This window comes from Sciurus vulgaris (assembly GCF_902686455.1).
Source record: "Sciurus vulgaris genome assembly, chromosome: 10".
NCBI lineage: Eukaryota > Metazoa > Chordata > Mammalia > Rodentia > Sciuridae > Sciurus > Sciurus vulgaris.
Window position 1 is genome coordinate 552,292 of NC_136470.1, and position 21,102 is coordinate 573,393.

At 65.7% G+C, this 21,102-nt stretch overlaps 1 protein-coding gene across 1 annotated transcript; it reads right to left on the reverse strand.

Annotated features, from left to right (window-relative positions):
* Positions 1-1,407: 1,407 nt before the first annotated feature.
* Positions 1,408-17,175, reverse strand: COL6A1 (collagen type VI alpha 1 chain). The gene is made up of 35 exons (XM_079100718.1): positions 16,728-17,175; positions 15,973-16,102; positions 14,723-14,923; positions 14,391-14,550; positions 14,039-14,167; positions 13,931-13,951; positions 13,714-13,734; positions 13,580-13,624; positions 13,090-13,143; positions 12,872-12,916; positions 12,751-12,777; positions 12,347-12,373; positions 12,226-12,270; positions 11,875-11,928; positions 11,696-11,758; positions 10,990-11,052; positions 10,853-10,906; positions 10,742-10,777; positions 10,391-10,453; positions 9,176-9,238; positions 7,428-7,490; positions 7,189-7,251; positions 6,830-6,880; positions 6,596-6,631; positions 6,270-6,332; positions 6,111-6,176; positions 5,674-5,709; positions 5,304-5,340; positions 5,134-5,142; positions 4,624-4,757; positions 4,206-4,315; positions 3,717-3,900; positions 3,451-3,631; positions 2,870-2,899; positions 1,408-2,730 (listed from the first exon to the last, which is right to left on the reverse strand). Exons 1-35 carry the CDS (start codon positions 16,822-16,824, stop codon positions 2,108-2,110), a joined length of 3,084 nt encoding a protein of 1,027 aa, XP_078956844.1. The 5' UTR covers positions 16,825-17,175; the 3' UTR covers positions 1,408-2,107.
* Positions 17,176-21,102: the final 3,927 nt, after the last annotated feature.

Below are 21,102 nucleotides of genomic sequence, written 5' to 3' on the forward strand. Positions count from 1 at the left end.
GAAGAGAGGGAGAGAGGGAGAGGGAGAGGGAGAGGGAGAAGGAGTGGAGAAACAGGAGAGGGGAGAAGGTAAAAGAAAAAAGAGGAGGAAAGAAAATGAATATAACAAAATAATAATACGAGTATAGTACTGTACTACTGTACTTTGGGGGTATTTTTTGAGGTCATATGTGTATAGTCGTGCTTATAGGCACAAGCACATTTGTTTGGCATTTGCCGCTTTAAAATTTCTATGATGATAAATCTATAATGGCTTTTAATTCCAATAAACTGGTCTTTGTAACAAATAAAACAGTCCTATATTCTATGTTCAAAGTGGTATTTGGAATTGACTCAGCACAGATAGAGTAGCGGTATGTGCCTTCTGATGCCAAAACCATGCGAGTGTATTGTTAGTTTGCTTTCAGGGGAACAATGAATAGGAAAAGTTGAACTTCGTCACTTGGAAAGACAGAAAGAAGCTGAATTCCACAACCCGGGCTTGTAGTCAGCAGGGATGGGTGATGCTCTTGAACAGAGGCCACCTATGACATCAGCAGTTATTACTCAAGAAGGACCGGGACCAGTGACTGAATCTTTCCTGTCCAATGTCCCATTTTTCTGAAAGCAGCCTATAAAAGACAGTGATCGATCACGCTTCCTCACTTACACATGGTCATATTCCTTTTTGCATAGAACCACATACATTTTTAATTTGAAAATAAAATTAAACTGAATATATATGATTGAAAGAGATTTTCTTAATCCAGAAGAAATGTTTTATAACAAGACTCAAGTTTGCAATGCCTTTTCTATGACTCTACGCAGTCAAAGCAATTAAGTAATAGCACAATAATCTAAGACAGAGTCAACAAGAAAAATGCAACGGAGATGCTGGAACTTTGTATCCTCTGAAAAAGTAAGTCCTAAGCTCCAGGAAACTCTTTTTGGGTATGATGTGCAAAATCTGTAATGCAGCCACCAACCCAGGAGATCAGAAATCAACTTTATTCCATTTGCTTTCCTCAAGATGTCTTCCTCGGACGCAGGGCCAGGCCTGCCTTGCGTAGCCTCCCTTTGGTGCAGACACCCCAGGGCCGAGGCCAGCTGCTGGCAGCTGTGGCAGCCTGGCCCCACTGGAGGATCCGCCCTGCCTCTTCCCCCGACCCCAGACCCCGATCCCCTTCCAGACTCCTGCCTGCCGTTGGTCCCCCTGGGGTTGGACTGTTGATCTGGTTGCACCCAGCCCATGGAGACCCCGTCTGCTCCTGAGCCTGGTGCCCGGCCTCCCCCCACCTCCGCCTGCAGATGTGGCGAGGACACCGTCTCCCCAGGCATCATGCGCAGTGTCCATGGTGGTGTCCCACCAAGGGCAGCACCTTTGCAGCCCAGAGGCCTGTGAAGCACAGATGGACAGCAGGGAATCAGAGAGGAGTGGAGACCTTTATTAACAGAGATCATGGGCTTGGGCAGGGCTGAGGGCAACAGGGAGAGAGAATAAGGCCAACCTAGGGAGCTCAGGTAGCGTGGGAGCCACCACCGAGGAGGGAGGCTGGGCGGCCCTGGGACACCTCGGCTCAGCCGGGCTCTGCCTCAGCCGGGCCCTTGCGGATAGCACCTTTGTCCTCAGAACACGCACAGGCCAGTCCTCCCTCTGGCTGTCCTGAGCTTCAAGGCCTGAGGGCCAGAACCAAGTCTGCAAGGGTCAGATGGACCCCCAGTTAGGAGCCAACCCTCGAGTCTGTGCTGGAAAATCTCAACCTTGGTTTCCCGGAGAGAAGTCACAGTCCAACATCCCCCAGGAAGGAGGAGCAGGATTCCCTAGACCTGACGTGGGTGTGGCTGAAGGAAGACCTTCTGCAGGACTGGAAGACACCATCTGCCACCCAAAGAGGAAGGAGGCAAGCAGGACCGACAGCCAGGAGGGGAGACATCTGCCCCCGCAAGGCCGAAGGAGGGAGGGAGGGAGTGACCAGAGAGGAGCTCGGTGGAGCTGCGGAGGCCCAGGCGAAGCACTCGGCAGGCATGGTGGGGTCCCCTTCCCTGGTGGGGTGCTCAGGAAAACTCAGTCCTGGCTCTCCCTGCTGGCTCTGGGTGGCGGGCAGGGAGGCCTGCCAAGTGCCTGCGCCCTAGCCCTGCGCCACCTTCCTGGACACCGTCTGGTGGAAGACGCCCCGTAGCAGGGCCTGGTAGCTGGGCACGCGGAACAGGTGGCGCTCGCCAAAGGCCACGTCATACTCGGCAGTCTTGCCGGTGACCAGCACGCGGATGTGGGGCTCATTCACCTGGTGACCCACCACCACGACGAAGATCTCGATGCCCACCCGCTGGGCCTCCTGCACCGCCTTCTCGATGGCTGCCGCCGTGGCCCCCTGTGAGTTACCGTCGGAGAACAGCAGCACCTTCTTCTTGGCGGTTCCCGGCGAGGTCTCCCGGTAGAAGCGCGTGACGTAGCTCAGGGCGTCGTTGACGTCGGTGGCATCGTTGAAGTAGTCCATGTTGTCCACCACGTTGGCCAGCACTGTGTAGTTCTGCAGGAACTGCAGGGCACCCCGCCCAGGCCTCTGCTGGCCAGGGCCGCTGTACTGCACCACGGCCACCCGCACGTCCTGCGAAGGGTCCTCCCTGCCGGCGGACAGGAAGCGCTCGGCCAGTCGCTTGGCGAAGCGCTTGGTGGTGTCGAAGTTGTGGCTGCCCACACTGGCCGAGCCGTCCAACAGGATGGTGATGTCGGCAGCGGAGGAGAACGTGACTGTGGGGCAGAGGCAGGCGGCTGTAAGCACGAGGCCCTGGACACTGCAGTGGGCAGGCCAGGGGGTGCCAGTCTGCAGAGCCCAGGCTCTGCAGGGCCGCTAGGCACCCCACCCTCCCGCACCAGCCCTGACACTCACCTGGACAGGTGTAGTCTGGACACTTCTTGTCTGTAAAGAGAAGACCCCACACACGTGGACCTCCAACCCCACAACACACCCACTCAGGCTCAGCCCCTCCAGCAGGGCTGGACCCTTACTCAGGAGTAGCAGATGGTCCCCAGGCCACTGGTCCTCACATCCACCCACTGAGGGCCAGGGCAGAGCCTCAGCCCCTCCTGAGCATGACAGGAGGCTCAAAGGCCTGCAGTCAGGGGCTCCCTGCCATGCTGCTGACCAGGCACCCATGCAGGCGGGGTGAGTCCGGCGCAGGCGGCTATGTGCTGACCATGGCCTCCGCGGAGCCCCTGGCCTTCACTGTGTCCTGCGCAGCAGGTCTGAGCGGCCCTGCCCGCCTGGTCTGCGCGGCCCTGCCCGCCTGGTCTGCGCGGCCCTGCCCGCCTGGTCTGCGCGGCCCTGCCCGCCTGGTCTGCGCGGCCCTGCCCGCCTGGTCTGCGCGGCCCTGCCCGCCTGGTCTGCGCGGCCCTGCCCGCCTGGTCTGCGCGGCCCTGCCCGCCTGGTCTGCGCGGCCCTGCCCGCCTGGTCTGCGCGGCCCTGCCCACCTATGCATATCTGGGCCGTGATGTTTTTCAGGAAGGCGTCGTCCAGCAGCTCTGCGTAGTTTTCCTTCTCCAGGGAGATGCCCGGCCGCCCGGGGGACGCCAGGCCTTGGCAGGAAATGACGTTGAGCTGGTCGGAGCTCGCGACGAAGCCAAACACGTCCTTGATGCCCACGGAGACCACCTGAGGACAGAACAGCGCGGCACCATTCGGCTGCCTCCCTCCTTCCCAGGCAGAAGCGCGGCCGTGATCCTGGGCGGCTACCCACCTGGATGTCGGGGCCGCAGAGCACACTGAGCGGAGTGGTATCCCTCTGGGTGTCCGAGCGCCCGTCGGTGATGACCAGGGCGATGCGGTTGTTCTGGGTGGGCGGCAGCAGCCGGTCCCGGGTGTACTGGAGGGCCTCGCCTGTGAAGGTGCCGCCCGCCATCCACTGCAGCTTCTTGACCGCTCTACAGGGCGGAGGGCAGGCCCAGGGTCAGGCCCCGCTGGCCCGGCAGGTGGGCGGGGCTGGGTGGGGCCTGGGGACCCAGCCTCAGCTCTGGGTGTGGCTCAGCCCGGTAGGTGGGCGGGGCTGGGTGGGGTGGGGCGGGGCCTGGGGACCCAGCCTCAGCTCTGGGTGTGGCTCAGCCTGGCAGGTGGGCGGAGCGAGGCGGGGCTGGGCAGGGCGGGCCCGGGGCCAGGCCGGGCAGGTGGGCGGGGCCGGAGGGTCTGGCTTGGCCTAGCTCAGCCTGGCAGGGGCGACCCGGCCACTCACTCCTTGAACTCCTGGGCGTTGCGGATGTTGGGGCTGCGCAGGTCCACGTGCTCCTGCATCTGGTTGTGGCTGTACTGCACGACGCCGGCGTGCGACTGCCCGGGCTCGAACTGCGGGGGCGACACCGAAGCTGGACTTGCCCACGTGGCCTGTCCAGCACCCAGGCCCACGAAACCCTCACACAGCCCACACAGCCCTCCCGTAGCCTCCTTTGAGGGTGGGGCCTGGGAGCCCCAGGACTCAGGCCAGGCCCAGTGAGGCCACGTGCTGCTGGCTCCACAGCACCGGGAGGGCGTGATGGCGAGTGGCCTGATCATGGGGAGCCACAGCCTGGACAGGATGCAGCGTGCGCTTCCTGCACAGGGAGACCCGGGGTGCCGGGCCCTCCGCTTGCCGCAGTGGGGGCTCCGGGCCTCACCTTGACCAGCTCGTCCTTGCTCAGCCGGTCTATGACTTTGATAATGAAGTCCTTGGCAATCTCAAAGTTCTGCAGGCCAATGCTCTCCGAGCTGTCCAGCACGAAGAGGATGTCGATGGGGCCGCACTTGCACTCTAAGGGTGGGCAGGGGTCAGCCAGGGCCTTTCTGGAGACCGGGGTCCTGCTGGCCCTTCCTGTGGCTTCTTGGCACGGCCTCCCTCACCAGGCTGTTCCCTGCCTGGGCCCCCCACTCAACCCCAGAAGGCCCCGTGGGAGGATGGGCAGAGCGGCCAGGGGTTTGGTTCCTGACCCCGCCTGCCCAGGGTTGTTCAGGTTGTGTGGACGGCTGCACGCAGGAGGGCGAGGGCTGCCGCGGCCCTCAAAGAGACGGGGGTGGGGGGTGGGGGGTGGCCACAGCTTCGTGGCTGCAGACGCAGCTTGTTGGTCATCAGCAGGAGCCCTTGAGCTGCCCTAGTGAGACCCATCCTGGGGGCACGAGGTGGCACTCACCGCAGCAGGCTGGAAGAGGAGGTGGGGTTACAGGACAGGACACCAACCCCTGCCCAGGGCCCCCTGCCCCTCCAGCCCCTCCCTGGGCCAGAGTCCCTTGGGAGCACAGCAGTGGACACTGGACTGGTGGGAACATGTCCTCATTGGGACAGTCACTCTAAGGCACTCACAGCACATTTTCATGATGATGTCCAAAATCTCGCATTCCTGGGGGGAAGAGGGACAGTGGGCGGTTCTGCACTGGGGCTTCCTGGTCACCCCAAGACCACGGGGTGGGGGGGGACCTGGACTGGACAAGAGTTCTCACATCCCAGTACCTGCTCTGCATACTGGAACCTCACCACAAGGACATGGCACTGGACGTGGTCACCAACACATGACCACCTCACATCCCCCAGGCCATCACGAGTGCCCTGGTCACACTCCCTCATGGCCACCAAGCACCCCAAGCCCATCCGTGCACAGTGATCATAGTCACACAGACAGCCCACAGGGTGCATGCTGGTCAGTTTCAGAGGACAACTACAGCTCCCCACTTACGTCTGGCCCAGGCGGTCCTGTGCTTCCTGGAGGTCCCTGTCAGGGCAAGCAGAGACAGGGGCTGAAGTGGGGGTCCTGCCCGTGACTCCTGTGGGAGCCCGCTGCCCACTGCCACTGCCAGCCCCCACAAGCCCACCCGGGCCAGGCCCCAGCGGGGCTGCTCCTGCCCCAGTCCTGCCTCTCACCGGAGCTGCGGGCAGGGAATGCTTCCTGCAGGTCCAGAATGCACCTGGTCCCCAGCCCAGGTGCCCATGCCACTCTGGACGTGGCCTTCCTGCCCTGGGACGGTACCCTGATCCTGTGACCAGTCCCTCCCAGTGAGCCACTGGCTTGTGGAACTTCCCTGGGATCCTGTCGAGCCCCTGGGGATCCCACTTGCTCCCCAGACCCTGCCTGGCTCCCTGCCCCATTCCCTGCAGACCCCTGCCCTCACCCACCTGCGGGCCCTCTGGGCCTCGGTGCCCCTTTGCCCCTTTGACCCCGCGAGGTGCGATGTCATTGTTCTGGAGGGAGGGGTGTAGTCAGCCGAGGGCCAGCTGCATCCCCAGGGCACTTGGCCCATGGCAGCCGGACCCCCAAGGGCTCACCCCACTTACATCCTCTCCCGGGTCCCCAGCTTCACCCTCGTCCCCCTTGAGGCCTGGGTAGCCTTTTGTGCCCTGCAGGTGACAACACACGGGTCAGCAGGATCTTGGGGAGGGGACAGAGGGCGGGGTGAGCATGGCTGGATGGTGCCCTGGGCCACCACGTGTGCGTGTGGAAGCACACGAGTGCCACATGGGAGTGTCCGGGTGCATGTGGCATGTGAGCATGTGTGCATCATGCTGACTGTGCACACGTGTGGCGCGTGCACACGGCCCTGCAGCCTGTGCACGCGTGTGTGGGGCATGGTCACAGCCCTGCAGTCAGGTGGGGTACTCACATTCAGCCCGGGGGGGCCCCTGCTGCCTGGATAGCCCTGTGGAAAGGAGACCGTCACACTGGGTTCTCACACAGGAGGGAGGCCCGCCAGGTCGTCGCAGGGGGACGGGGACCAGGCCCAGCAGAGCCCAACCCAAACCCCCACCAGTGGGGGTCGAAGCCCAACCCACCAGCCCCAGGGCCAGGGGCTGGGGTGCGGAGCAGTCTGGGGGCTCCGGGGCGGCCTTGCACTTACCGGGAAGCCGGGAAAGCCCTCGGTGCCGTTGCCAGGGGGGCCGTCTTCACCCTGGGTAGAGCACCATCACTGTCCCCTGGCCAGCAGGGAAGCCCAGCAAGCCCAGAGGGCCCCTTCTGCCAGCCTGGGAGAGCCCGCTCCCCAGGAGGTCCATGGCCCTCTCCCAGGACTGGTCCTTGGACAGGAGGGGCCTGGCTGAGGCATCCTCACACTTGGTAGCCGACTGTGGATGCTTCCTGTCCATGAAGGACCCCCAGGGGCAAGCCCCTTCCCCAGAGACCAGCTCAGATGAGCGCTGGGGCTTCCAGGACCCCTGGCGCCTGGGCCACCACCCATGTGGCTGTGCTCCTGACACTCACCCTTTGGCCCATCAGCCCCGGGTCTCCTGGGGGCCCAGCGGGTCCTGGGGCTCCTCTGAGACCCTAAGGAGAGGGAGGGGTGAAGGCCAGGTCACACGCGACACCCGGGCACCACCCTCGGAGGAACCAGGGTTGGCAGGGCGAACCAGGAGAAGGTACTTCCAGCCAGGGTGTCCTCAGCTCCAGGGACTGGCCCTGGGTGGACACTGGGGCTGGGTCCTCTGGGGGGCAGTACTCACCTCGGACCCTGGTGGACCCTCGTCACCTCGGTATCCCTTGGGTCCGATGGGGCCAGCCTCACCCTAAGAGATGGAGACACCTGTGAGACCCCAGGTGTGTGCCCCAGGCCCAGCCCTCCGGCCTTCCCAGGAGAGCTGAGGGTCCAGGAGCATAAGGCGCCGTCCGCACACAGGGATCAGGGTCCAAAGTGCTTCTGTGGACACCCAGACCCTTGGGACCCCTCTGCAAGGGGGATTTTGGTGCTGACAGGGGTGTGGTCAGATCAGGCTGCCCACCAGGGTTTCCCCTGTCTCTGTTTAGTCACCCACATGGCCCTCCTCTGGGGCCCTGTAGGCCAGGGCAGTGGGTGGCTCCCTTGGGCTCTGCTGGCCACACCAGCTGTGCTGACCTGGGAGGGGTCCTGCACCCACTCAAGTTTCCAGCCCCTTGCTCTCGAGACCCAAACACAAGGCTGGGCTCAGCTCGGGCTCAGGCCTGCTGCAGGACCCCACCTGCCAGGTCCCTCATGGGACTTGCCAGCATCCCAAGGCCCCAGCACCAGCCTGGGGCAGGGTCTCCAGCCAGGCCAGAGGAAGCATGGAGCCGCCCGCCAGTCAGAGCCCTCTGCACTGGCCCACGTCAGGTGCCACCAAGGAGGTCATACTGCTCCTCCACCGCCTTTCCCACTAGCTGACCGCTGGCTGTGGAAGGCACTGGCCTTGACCGGTTCCCACCCTGACCATGCACGGCTGGGCTGACCGGCTGCCGTCCCCCGCACGGTGCCAGGGAGGCACTCTCAGCAGACTGCACCTCGCCTCTGGGAGGACCAGCAGCCCTGCAGCCTGGGGCACACAGTGGACAGTGTGGGCCAGAGGCCCTGCCTTGGGATGTGGGAGGGGACAGGCAAGAGGGTGCAGAGGAGGCCAGTGGGCAGCAGAAGGCTTGCTCTGGTGAGTGCCGCTGTCCCCAGGAGAAACGAGACTGTGGCTTCCTGGGAGCGGGTGGCTCACTGGTGGGTGCTTCTGGGGGCACCAGGGGCCCCGCCAGTCCTGGAGGGCAGCCCAGTGGAGCAGGGACCACACAGCATGGGCGGGGTCCAGGCAGGGCAGGCTGGGAGGCCAGGAGAGGTGAGGCTCCGCATCCCTGGCCTCCTCAGTTGCTTTTCTTGGGACATCTCCCCAGCGCCGTCCTCCTCTGGCCACACTCGAGCTCCGCGTTTGGAGCACAGGTGTGACCTCACGATGCCCCTCGCGTCTCCCCAGCCGGGCTCTGCTCTTGCTGGAATGGCCAGCCATCGAAAGAGCTGCCTGTTCAAATCTGACCTCGTTCCCTATGGATGGGGGGCGGGGGGCCCAGTGGGCTGCATGGTTCATCTGTCCATCAAGTGAACTGCAGTGGCCCAGATGCTCAGAGGCATGGCCACCTGGGCTGCCAAGCCACAGTGACCAGTCCTCAGAACTGCAAGAACTGGTCGTTCCTGCCGCTGCCAGGCCCCTGTGCCCCCTCTGCTCTCCTGGGCACCCATCCCACCAGCTTGGAGGTCAGTGCCCTGGGGGTCTTTGCTCAATCTGTGGTGGGCCCTGGGCCACACGCTCAGCCTTGGGGGCCACAGTAGCTGGGTCCCACCCTCGCCATCTGCACCCAGCTGGGCCAGGCTGCCACGCTGGCCCCTGCAGCTGACTGGGGTCAGGAATAGAGGAGGTACCCAGCTAGATCCACCCAGCTGGCGCCTGGGGAGTGTGGCTGGTGCTAACAGCTGGGTCCCTACCGGGTCTCCAGGGACGCCCACGGGGCCTTCTCTTCCTTGGTCGCCCTGGGGTCCAGCTTCGCCCTGGAAAGAATCAAGCCCTTGAGCCCTTGGCTGGGCCCTGTGGCTGCCCCCAGTGGTGGATGGCTGGCCTGCTGCCTGGGGTGAGGTGGTCATCAGGCGAGGGGTCTGGAGGGCTCAGCTGGGCAGCAAGAGCCCATGGTGGGCGTTGGGTTCCACTGTCCTTCTCAACACTGACCCTCCTGGCCTGCCAAGCCTTTGCCCAGAGGCATGGCCCGGGCTGTTGTCCCATTTCCTCTGGAGGCCAGGAGAGGAGGCCAGTGGCTTACCCAGAGCCCCCGGGGCTGCTTCCCCAATTCCCCTCTCCAAGGGCTTTGACACCCAGCCTGGGAGCCCGGAGCTGGCCCCCAGCCCTGCCCAGGCTCTGTTCAGGAGACTCTGTAGCCCGAGTGGCCACTGGGAGAGGGACCTGGGTGTCCTGCACTGGGACAAGGCAAGGGCACAGTGTCCGCAGGGGCAGCTGGGCACTGCCTCTGAGGCTTGGTGCTGTGCCTGACCCCTGGGCTGTCCCCCAGCTTTCCAGACAGATGCACAGGAGGCCCACCCTGCCCACCCTCTGTGTCCAGCAGCTGCCATGATGGCAGGCAGAGAGAGCCCGGCACTGCCTCCAGAGGACATGCTGGCCGTGGAGGCACACAGTGGTGGGCTAGCCCTCCCCAGCAGACCACCTTCAGGCCCGCCCTGTGGGGTCTTGATCCAACGGCCCCCTCGTGAAATTCTAACAGAGAAGCCTCCCAAGATCCCCAGGTCTGCCCACGCTTCCTGGCACGGTGGGGACACAGCCATTGAGAGAGACCCAGGGTGGGGGTGAGGGGCCGGCAGCTGAGCCGCTCGCAGGCCCTCAGTGGCTGCCAGGTGGGGCCCCAGGAGGAGCTGCTTGGTGAAGGCTGCTGAGGACGCCATGGCCAGTCCTGTCAGGAGTGCGTGGACAGGGCCAGAACCGGGGTCCTGGAGACCAACCGTCTAACCTGCCGATGTGGCCAGGAGGGGGCTGGTTCCTGTCAGCCTCCACAGTGACCTTTGCTCTTCTTGCCTCCCCAGGATGCTCAGCTGCCTCCACAGAGGTCTCTGGACCCTGGGGGTGACCAGCGGGGAGGCCTGTGGCCTGTCCTGTGGTCCTGATGCCCACAGAGCAGCCTCTGGACAGGGACTCACCGGGTCTCCTCTTGGTCCCCGCACACCTGGGGTCCCCCGAGGTCCTCTTTCTCCAGGGCCGCCCTGTGTGGAGGAGAAAAGCCGTGGCCAGGGACTTGCTGGGCAGGTGCGGCCCAAGGCTGGCTGGTGGTCTCCACCACGTTATCCCAGAGGCCAGGCCCCACCCCAGCTCCCACCCCCTCCAGAGAGCCCGAGGGACCCGAGGCCCAGAGCACAGTCCACAGGATGAAATCATGGCGGTGGCTTCTCTGTCCTCGCTGAGGCTCCTGGACAGCTCAGCCCCCCGGCTCCCACAGTGCTGTAGACCTGCCGGGCCGGACGGGCCTCTGCTGGCCTGGCAGGGAGACTTACCCTCTCTCCAGGGGGGCCGTCTGGTCCTGCGTTCCCCTGGGGTGGGGGACAGAGAGGTCAGTGTGGGTGCCCGTCTGTGCTCAGCCACGGTGGGGACGGGCTGTGGCTTACCTCATCGCCGGCCTCTCCCTTCTCTCCGGGGGGACCAGGCTCTCCCGGCTGGCCCTGCGGAGGACAAGGGTACATCACCTGCCCGGCTCCTTGGCCCGGGCCTAGCATCCGCCTCACCCTGGGCACACTGGTCTCACCTCGTCTCCGGGTGGTCCTGAGTTCCCAGGTCTCCCAGCTTCCCCATCAGCTCCAGCTGCACCCTGGGGAAGGTCAGAGGGGTCACAGACATTGCTGTGGGGTGCAACCTGAGCAGGCCACATCCGCTGTCCTGGGAGGAGTGGCCCGTGCCCACCCTCCTCACCCAAAGCTCAGGTTGCTCCCATCAAGACTCCCAGGGCCCTCCAGCTCCAGCACAGTTCAGGAAAACCTAGACCATCGTGGCCTTGCCCCTCGGGGTCCAACTCCACACCTGACCTGGCGGGGAAGGCACGCTGGCACGCTGCGGCCTGGGCCGAGAGGGTCCTGTGCAAACTCAAGGACGGGACCCCAGACCTTGTGTCCTGACACCAGGGGCAGAGTCACCCCTCAAACCTCCCAGCGCTCCTGCTTCACGGAGAAACCCCAGAAACCGCGCCACCGAGCTGAGCCCCAGGCCCCTCCACCCTGCTTCCTTCTGCGGGTGCTAGTCTGCACCTGCTCCTGGACTTGGATCTCACCACGAGGAGTGGCTAAGCTGTGGGTCTGCAGGGGCACCCCAGGCCCCGGGAGGGGCGGCTTGAGTGACAGACTGTCCCCATAACCCTGTCACCACCCGGCCTGCCAGCCCACGACCAGGGAGGCCAGAGCCCGGGAGTGGCACAGAACATGCGCCCAGGAGGACCTGGGTGGGCCGCGGTCACTCACCTTCTCTCCCTTCAGGCCGAAGGCGCCAGCATCTCCCTTGGGGCCAGGGGGCCCTTGAGCACCCTGTAACAAGTCAGCACAAGGCAGGTTACGGCCAGCAGAGTCCCCACGGAATCCCGCGCACCACAGGGGCAGCCAGCTCACCGAAGCCATGCAGGAGGATGAGGAGAGAGACTTACATCAAAGCCCGGGGAGCCCTTGCAGCCCGGCAGGCCTGGGTACCCCGTCTCCCCCTGGAAGGAGGGAAAGGGTAAGATGGAGACGGTCAGCTGGCAGCTGGGGCAAATCAACCGTGACAACTCTGGGTCCTGGCCCAACGAGGGCCTCTCAGGAAAGTCTCACCTACAACCCTCTGAGCTTAACTGGGCGGCCTGGGGTCCACTGGGACCTGGTGCTTGACAGGAAATACCCACAGGAAACACCTCCTGGCTTCACCCACCAGGTCTTCTGGGAGCATCAACACCTGAGATCCCCCACCCATCCGGGGGGACACCTGGCTTTGCCACCTAGTCCTCCTGCCCCGAGCTTACCTTCATGCCATCCACCCCGTCAATGCCTCGCTTGCCCTTCTCGCCCTAGGAGACCACAGGAGGGTGAGAGGAGGGCCAGACCACAGGAGGCAGGGACCCCCAGCACCTCCCATCCACTCACCTTGTAGCCCTTGGGTCCCCTGGAGCCCTGTGGGACAGGAAGGGAGGGTGAGAGGCGGGGCCCTGCCTGGGCCTGGCCCCTCGGTCCACCCAGCCATGTGGGTGATGCTGGGGAGCCTGGCAGGAGGCCCCGGCAAAGGCAGTCACCCCACCTGTGGGATCCAGGGACCAGGGGACAGGCAGAGAAGCCCACCGGGGGAGTAAGAGCGTTGGGCGCTGGTTGCTGGCCCTCGCTGGCCCAGGGCCAGGCCAGACCAGGGCCCAGTGCCGGGGTCCCCAGGTGCGTGGGGTGCTGGGGTAGGAAGGGTGTGCCTGCCCACGGCGTCCCCGACAGGACGTGCCCCGAGGCCCACGGTCCAGGAGGCAGGCGGCGCTCCAGGGGGACAGTCCTGAGGCCACACTCACCTTCTCCCCGCGGCTCCCTTTTTCTCCCTGCAGAGGAAGCAGTGGGGGAGGAGGGTCATGACCTTGCGGGCTCAGGCGCGGCTCCTGTCCCACCCAGCCCGGCTCGAGGAGGGGCACGCACCTTCATCCCCTGGTACCCGACTGGCCCGAGGTCACCGGGTCGTCCCTGGAACACAGGAGGGGGTCAGACGTTCCTGCAGGGCGCACGGGCCCCCTGCCCGCCTCACCCCTCACTCCGGCTGGTCCTGTGGCTGGTGCTCAGAAGCCAGCCGTCCTGCAAGTTTCTGCAGCCCACTCCCCAGCCTCCCATGTCCCCAGGCCCGCCAGGCTGGCACTCACGGGGTCTCCGGCTTCTCCCTTCTCTCCGGGTAGGCCTGGCTTGCCTCGTTCCCCCTGCAGGGCAGCGCACAGCAGGTGAGGGGCCGCAGGGGAAGGTCTGCCCAGATCCTGTCCCCACCCAGCGACCGCCGGCCTCAAGGCCCCTTCCCTGAGGCTCAGGCCTGCCCCTCAGGCAAGCCAGTGGTCCAGCAGAGAGGCCCACAGGGCGGGTGCTCCGCCAGGCGGCTAGAGGGCCCAGAGAGAAACCCTAGCCGGGCGTCTCCCCAGGTGTAATCCTGGCAGTGTCTTAGTTCAGGTTCCGCTGTGCAGCCGCACCTGGCTTCCGACCCTCCGACTCACCGGACCCCACCCAGTCCACACCGCGCCCGCGCTCCTCCCTGGACTCGGGCACGCACCAGCTGGGCCAGGGTGCCCAGGAGCGGGCGAGGGGCTGCGGCCGGTCCCCACCCGCCCTCCGCGCAGCAGGGCAGCTGCCGCACTCAGCACTCACCTCGTACCCAGGGTCGCCCCGGGGCCCTGGCGGTCCTCGGGCAGGCTGCAAAAGAGAGGGCCGTGAGCCCGGACCCATAGGGCGCGGGGCGGCGCGGGGCGGCGCGGGGCGGCGCGGGGCGGGGCCGCACTCACCTGGCACTCGAAGGAGCAGCACTGCGGGAAAAGGCACAGCAGACGGTCAGAAGCCGCCCGGCGGCGCAGGAGCCAGGCGCGCCGCGGCACGTGCGGGGAGCCGCGCTCGGGCGCCCGCGTGCACCTGGGCACGGCCGAGGCCGGCGGAGGCGCCGGGAGCGAGCAAGTGCCCGACGGGGTCTCGCGAGGGGCAGGGGCGGGGGCGGGGGGCGCTTACCACTTGCTCCACGTTGTTTTTCTGAAACGGAAATGGGGAAGCGGGTTACCCTGTGCCCAGGGCCCCGGCCGGCGAGGCGGGCGGGCGGGCGGGCGGGCGCGCGCTCACTATCATGTCCACGATGGTGTCGATGGTCTGGCTGATGGCCTCCTCCGCGCCGCGGCTCTGTCCCCAGTCTGCCGCGGTGAAGTTGCGCCGGTACGTGTGGTCCGTGGCGATGATGCTCAGACGCGGCTCCTGGGCAGTGGAGGGCAAGCGTGAGCCGGCCGTGCAGGGGCGCTCAGCGCCTCCGCCGGACCGGGGGTCCGTGGGCAGCGTCCCCACCCCGTGGCCACACCAGGGTCCTGGCAGGTGGACGGCCTTGACAGGGGCACCCCACTCCTGTGCCTGGGCAGGGGCAGGGCGAGGTACCCGTAGGCTGCCGGGTCGGGGTGCTGCACAGGAGAGGGGCGGTGCTCACCAGGTGGTCGGGTGTGATGGCCACGGAGAAGACCTTGATGCCCAGGTGCTTTGCCTCGTTCACGGCGTCCTCCAGGCCCCCGCACGGCTCCTTGTAGCCCTCCAGAGGGTGCCCGTCGGTCACCACGATCAGGTACTTGTTCTCCTTCAGGTGGGAGCCCCTAGGGCGGGCAGGGAGGCCCTTTAGAAGTCCCCAGCTCAGGGACCCTGGAACCGCAGAGGCTCCCAGAAGGCCGCTGCCTCCCAGGCCGGCAGGAGCCTCTCCGAGCGGCTGTGGATCGCTGAGGTGGAGGCGTCCTCTGGAAGCCTGGCTGCGGCCTGGGGGCCACTCACCCGATGAGCAGCTCCTCCAGCCCCTTCTTGATGGCGCAGTCGGTGTAGGTGCCCTTGCCGAAGTACTTGACGGCGTCCACGCTGGCCTTGAGCTCGTCGCGCCCGCTGGGCATGCGCGTGAGCCCGCGGATGATCTCCACCTCGTCGCTGTAGTGCAGGGCGCCCGCGTTCCACACCAGGTTGCGGTCACACCGGTAGTACCTGCAGACCACAGGCACCAGTCTCGGGCAAGCCCTGCCCTGGGAGGGCAGGCCGGTTCCAAAGGGCACCCAGAGTCCCCACGTGGATGAGAGGCCTTCTCCCCGCAACAGAGCGGTGCCAGGGGCTTCCAGGGGGTGGTTGGGGTCTAGGCTGACCCTGATGCCCTTTCACAGGTGGGGAAACTGAGGCAGGGGAGCCTGAGCAAAGGGTCCGAGGACACCCCAAGGGGGGGCCACTGAGCCACATGGCCACTGCAGCAGCCACTCCCCAGGGAGGGTCCACACCAGCCCTCCTTCCTCCACCTGCACATTGGCAGTTTCACTGTCCCCAAGGCTTCTGGTCCCACAGGCCTGGGGCTGGACAGCCATGGGGATGGACCTCTCTGGCCTGCAGACGCCCAAGCGGTGGCCCCTTCTGCTGAGCAGGAGGCTCTGGGCTCTGGTCAGCCGGGTTGGGTGGGGCCAGGGCGGAGGCCAGTGCTGGAGGAGCCGTGTGACCCCCACCAGGGCGCCCTGTTGCAGGTGGGTGGAGCTTTGCTCTTGGTCCCTCCCCAGGCCACACTTCTGTCCCCAGTGGGTCCATCGGTAGGGGAGGACAGCAGGGGATGGGTGTGCCCTACCCACACCCAGAGCCCCGCGGGGAACCCAGAGGCGGTGGTGGTGGGTGGCAGGAGCTGGGGACACAGGACCTCCAGCCCAGGCCCTGGGCAGGGGGTCTGCTGGCTCACATGGGCCAAGCAGTGGGTGGGCCCAGCTGGTTAAGGGGGCCTCTAGGAAGAAGGCAGAGCTCACACTAGGGCTGAGTCCGAGTCCCTAAACCCACTTGGTTTGCTCAAGGGTACTGCAGTTCCTCCTGGGTTTGGGGCTTGGGAACCCCACATCTCAGCCCGGTCCCCGCAGCCCCCCTGATGGCCAGGGCCGCCCAGGGCCGGCACTATCTCACCCTCAGGCTCCTGCCACCTTCTGGACCAGGACCCTGGGAGGGCTCAGCAGCCTCTCAGATGGAGTCTGGGGCCATAGACACCTGAACAGGCGCTGGTGCACCCATACCTGTCTCTCAGGTTGTCGATGAAGCGCTTGGTGAAGGCCTTCACCTTGTCCACCAGGGCCCCATAGGGCTTCAGCCGCAGGGCCACGCTCTCAGAGGTGTCCAGCACAAAGAACAGGTCCACAGGGCAGTCTGGGCCAGGAGGGGTCCATGAGCCAGGCCCATGCCCACTGCGACCAGGGCCAATGGCTCTGCCGCCCAGCGGGCAGGTGGGTTGGGCCTCGGCCCCCAGCCGCAATGAGGGAGAGGCCACACCCGCAAGGCGAGTGAGCAGAGACCAGGCCTCCCCTCCCGCCTGGGCCCAGGCTGAACAGGCGGATTCCTGCTAAGTTTTCAGGTTGGATTTGAAGCCACCGGCATGACTTCAAGCAAAGTTGATGCCCACAGGGGGCCTGTCCTTGGGCTGGCTGTCGGGTGGGTGGCCAAAGGGACCCCTAGCATTTGGCCCACCAAGACAGCCCTCCATGGGGCACAGAATGTTGTCGTGAAGCCATGGCCAGCGGCTCCTCTGGAGCGGGCCCCTCCTGAGTGTCCCAGCTGCGTGTTCCCCTGAGAATGCGCCGTGCCTAGAGCCCAGGGCCTTGCTGGGGGGCAGCAGGACACCCCAGCTGCCTGGAGCGGGGAGTGGGGCCTGGACCCTCAGGCCCCTGACAGGCCCGACGCTGCAGCTCTTGGCTCTCTCTCCGTCTGGACCCCATGTCCCTCCCGTCCTTCCAGATGCTGTAAGCTGGAGCCAGCATTGCAGCCGGACACTAACCTTGGAAGGCGATGGCCCTCGAGGCCTCCGGAACGTCCTGGGCGGCCACCCGGCAGGCCTGCAGCAGCAGGGTCAGCAGGGCGCCGGCCAACCTCATGTCTGCACCGGCCTGGGGCACCACTGAGCGAGGGCCACGATCAGCGTGGGCCTGGATGGTCAGCAGAGGAGGGCCGTCTCCCTCAGCAGCGGCAGGACCAGGACCGGGAGGGAGGAGGGAGGGGCGGGGGCGGGGCGGCCGTCTGAGTCATGGCTCCGCCTGGCTCCAGAGCCTGGGAAGGCGGCTGCCCAGCTGTGGGATTCCCGTCCCACCAGCTGTGGCCTTGCTTTCCTGCACAGTGGACCCTAGTCCAGGTCCAGTAGGACACAACAGGTTGCCTGAAGAGGGACACAAGACCCAGAGTGAATCTCCCCGAGGGCGTGGGCCGGGGCCGGGTTCCCTCGGCCTCCGACCTCTTCTTCCTGGTGCCCTCACCGCACACGCAGGCAGAGCATGTTCTGGGCCTCACCTCAGGAGGCGCAGCTGGGAGGTGGGAGGGGCTCCGGAAGAAGCAGGCCCTGCGGCCCAGAGAAGGTTCCAGAATGCTGGAGCTCTTGACCCTGGCCGAGGTCAGCCAGCGTTTGATAATGAAAGCACATGGAGGAGAGGCCTGAGACAACATCGCAGTTCCTGCTGAAGAAGCTTGAGAGGACAGCCTGAGGACCCAGGCTCAGTCCCGACTCCCACTCGCTCGCCCGGCCCACCACCCGGCGGCCTCAGATGCCGCCTCGCAGGCCACAGCCCCACCCTGACCCGCCTGACCTCAGTGCGCGTGGCCGCGGGCCTGGGTGCCCAGCCGCAGCCTGCGTTCCAGTTTGCGTGTGGGCACTCAGCGCTGCATCTGCAGCTCTCCTGTGCATGGGCTCGGGAAGGGTGGGGCCTGGCATGTAACCCAGGACGTGGAGTCCCCTGCCCATGGCCCACCAGACCCGACGGCCTGCCGAGCTGGTGCGCACTGCGGGGCGGGCTGGGCGGTGGAGAGTCAGCTGGAGCTGCCCTTGTCAGGGGACAGAGCGCTCTGGCCCACCGCCTGCCTGCCCTGCTGAAGAACATGCGGCCACAGCCCACAGAGGAGCGGGCAGTGGGGCTGGGGGTCCCCTCAGCCCACCCTGCCTCCCCTGCCTGGCCCTGGCAGCCTGCGGTCACCCCAGGAGGCCTCTGGGGAGGGAAGCCCGAGGAGGCAGGCCCAGGTGGGTGCCCACCGTCCCTTCAGGTCGTCTCTAGTGATGGCAGCAGCCACACAGCCCTGTGGGGACCCAGGCCCCTGGGAGGAGCCCAGCTGCACGCAGCCCAGTCCCTGCCGCCCTCTCTGCCTCCACACGTCCTCCATCCCTCGCCTCTGCCCCTCCCTGCCTGCCTCCCTCTCTGTCTCTCCCTCTCTGTCTCTCCCTCTCTGTCCCCCTCTCTCTCTGCCTCCCTCTCTGTCTCTCCCTCTCTGTCCCCCTCTCTCTCTGCCTTTCTCTCTGTCCCTCTGTCCCCCTCTCTGTCCCTCTGCCTCCCTCTCTGTCCCTCTGTCTCCCTCTCTGTCTCTCTCTCTCTCTGCCTCCCTCTCTGCCTCCCTTTTCTCTCTCTGTCTCCCTCTCTGTCCCCCCCCCTCTGTCTCCCATTTGCCCGGGGTGGTCCCCTGCCAAGTCCCCGCTGTCCTGGGCATCCTGGGCCTGGGTGCAGAGAGGCGCTGCCCCCAGAGTGGCCACCAGAGAACCCGAGGGGAGCGGCTGGTGAGTGGAGGCCCAGCAGCCCACCCGTGTGTGTGTGTGTCTGAGGGTAGAGGGGCGCAAGCCGCAGCCGACTACTGGCTTCTGTGGGCAGGGACTTGGGCCCAGGCAGGCTCTGGCCCCAGCTCCTGAGCCACCCTGGGGTCTTATCCCACTCTGCTTCTCGGCCCAGCACTGCCCACTGGGCCTGTCTTGGGTGGCGCCGGGAGACAGGCAGCTGCAGGTGAGAGGAGCTGGGCCCTGGAGGAGGTCAGCCTAAGGCTGTTTGGGGACCCGTGCTCTGGAGCCCCTGCCCAGGGCCTCTGAGGACCCCCGAACCAGGTCCCTGGACCCCGGGGGAGGCCTCAGTACCATCAGGGTCAGCAGGGCTTCCCGGGTTCCCGCAGTGGGTGCCAGAGAGAGGAAATGACCCCGCAGGGTGGCCAGGTCTCCTACGACCCTCAAGACGGTGGAGGCTAGGGGAAGCTGCCCTGGGCAGCGGGAGCGGGGCCTCCTGACCTCCGGCCCTCTGGCCCAGCCTGTGGAGAGCCTTCCTTCCAGCCCCTGAAGAGGAGGGTTCCTGCGGCAGGAGCAGGAGGAGATGCAGGCTCTGGCGGACTCAGACAAGCACCCAGTGTGTGCCTGCGCCTGGCATGGGCGTGGCCCCGTCCCATGGCAGTTAAGCTCTGTTTTCACCTCGGGAAACCCCATGGCCACGGAGCTCTGAGCAGCTGGAAGCTCTGAGCGGCACCCAGTGGGGGTCCTCCAGGGAGGGCACGGCCACAACCAAGGGACTTTATAAAGGGGCAGTGGTGGTCAGCAGGGCAGGAGGGGACGACCCCAGGACACGTGTGGGATCCCGACTGTCCCCGCTCTGGTCTCCAGCCAGGGTGCCCTGGCGTGCGACGCCCCCTGAGCCTCTGGGACCCCTGCCAGGCCTCAGTGTCTCCTCAGAGAGAATCAGGCTCAGGCAGTGACCCTGTGCCCAGCCCAGGTTTCCTCTATGTCCTGAGCCTCCCGGGGCCTGTCCACAAGCGTGGAGTGGACAGTGGGGGTCCGTGCCACACCTGTGACATGCTGAGGCCTGCGTCATAGCTGGCAGGACCGCTGCACACCACCCAGGCTGCCTGGCCCCGCACGCCACCCTTCCTGCCATGTGCTGGGCACTGACGGTCAGCAGCCTCCTAGATGCCCAGGCTGCCTCTTCCCGCCCTGGAGCTGGAGGAGCTGGGTCTGCTCTGGATGGGGAGTCGCCCTGCACCTCACAGGAGGCTGGGAGGTAAGAGGTCTGGCCTTCTTCCTGGGGAAGGCCATGTGACGTGGGGAGCCACCCCAGAGCCTCAGGTGGGCACAGGCCCGGAGCCAGAGCACGGGTGGTCAGGGTGCCTGGGCCCGGGGTGTGGTGCCACGCCGCTGTCTGGGCTGGGCCCCCGACCCCGGCCTCCGCGGCTCACCATGCCTACTTCTCACAGCCTCCACTGTGTGGTGAGCTTCCTCCTGACTTGGAAGATGACTCATAGGGAGGCGCTGTTTTCCACGGCCGCACACGGTTTCCATGGCGGCTCACTGCAGACCCCCCGTGGGCCCGCGGGGGATGCTGCCCAGGCCTCCAGTCCCCGTATCTCCTCCAAGCGGGCAGCGGTCCCCTGGGTGGCTCCCCACGAGGGGCCCTGCAGTCTGCCCGCCTCATTTGCTGGCTGCTGTGGACAGGTGGCTCCTGTCTTCAGCCACGGTGGCCGATGGCCAAGTGAGTCAGCAGGGCAGAGCAGCCGTGGGGGACGCATCCTGCTGCCGGGCGGCACTGGTGCATTGGCCCACCGTCCTGCAGGAGCCCCAGGTGCCCGCCCAGTGCCAGCTGACAGGGAGCCACCTCAGTCGCAGGGGCACCGGGAGAGGCAGCTGCTCAGGAAGTGGCGGCTGGGGCTGCTAGCAGCCTATGGGGACGATGTCAGGCCGCCTTCCACCTCAGGCCGCAGTGCAGGGCTGCTGACGCCTTTGTTGGCGAGGGTGCAGGATGCCTCGCCCCCGTGGGGGCACGTGAGGCCAACCTGGCAGAGCCTGACAGACGTGTGCACGCTGCGGGGACCATCCTGCAGACTCAGCACTCAGCAGAACGCGGCTGCTTCACAGCGGTTTCCAGGGAAAACTCTGGGCACACCCCGAAGGCTCCATAGCCCGGTGCTCGCTAAGTCCAGGCCTGTGCAACAGTCCTGGGGCCACAGCTGCTCTGCAGACGGCTGGCTGGCACCAGCCCAGGCACACCTCAAGGGGCTCCTGCAGAGCAGACTGGGTGGGTCTGGGTCTGTCTGGAAGGGTCCTGGGTCCCAGGAGACAGGCCCGCCCTCCCGGGCCCGTGCCTTGGCCTCTCTAAGTGCTCCCACATGCGGCACAGCTTCAGTGCGGAGCTGTCAGCATGCCCCGCCTCCTGCCAGCTCCAGGACGGGCGCAGAGTCGGGCTGGCCTGCTTCCCAGGGCCCGTGCTGTGGCTGGACTTATTTCTGTTCTGTTCCCTAACAGCTGAGACTCCTGTTTTCTGGTGAGAACCAGACATAGGGCCCTGGCTGTGCCCGTGGCTATTTCAGAGAGATGGCACAGAAAGAAAGTGGGCGTGTACAGGAGCAGGGGCTGACCTGGTGCCAGAGGC

Bases quoted from the DNA above. Each gene is read 5' to 3' on its own strand.
- COL6A1 (XM_079100718.1), bottom strand. From the start codon at position 16,824: ATGAGGTTGGCCGGCGCCCTGCTGACCCTGCTGCTGCAGGCCTGCCGG. The intron at 14,168-14,390 runs GTGAGCACCGCC...TCCACTGCCCAG, and splicing joins CCATCACACCCGACCACCTG to GAGCCGCGTCTGAGCATCAT. The intron at 4,316-4,623 runs GTGAGGCCCGGA...TCGCCCCCGCAG, and splicing joins GCAAGGACGAGCTGGTCAAG to TTCGAGCCCGGGCAGTCGCA.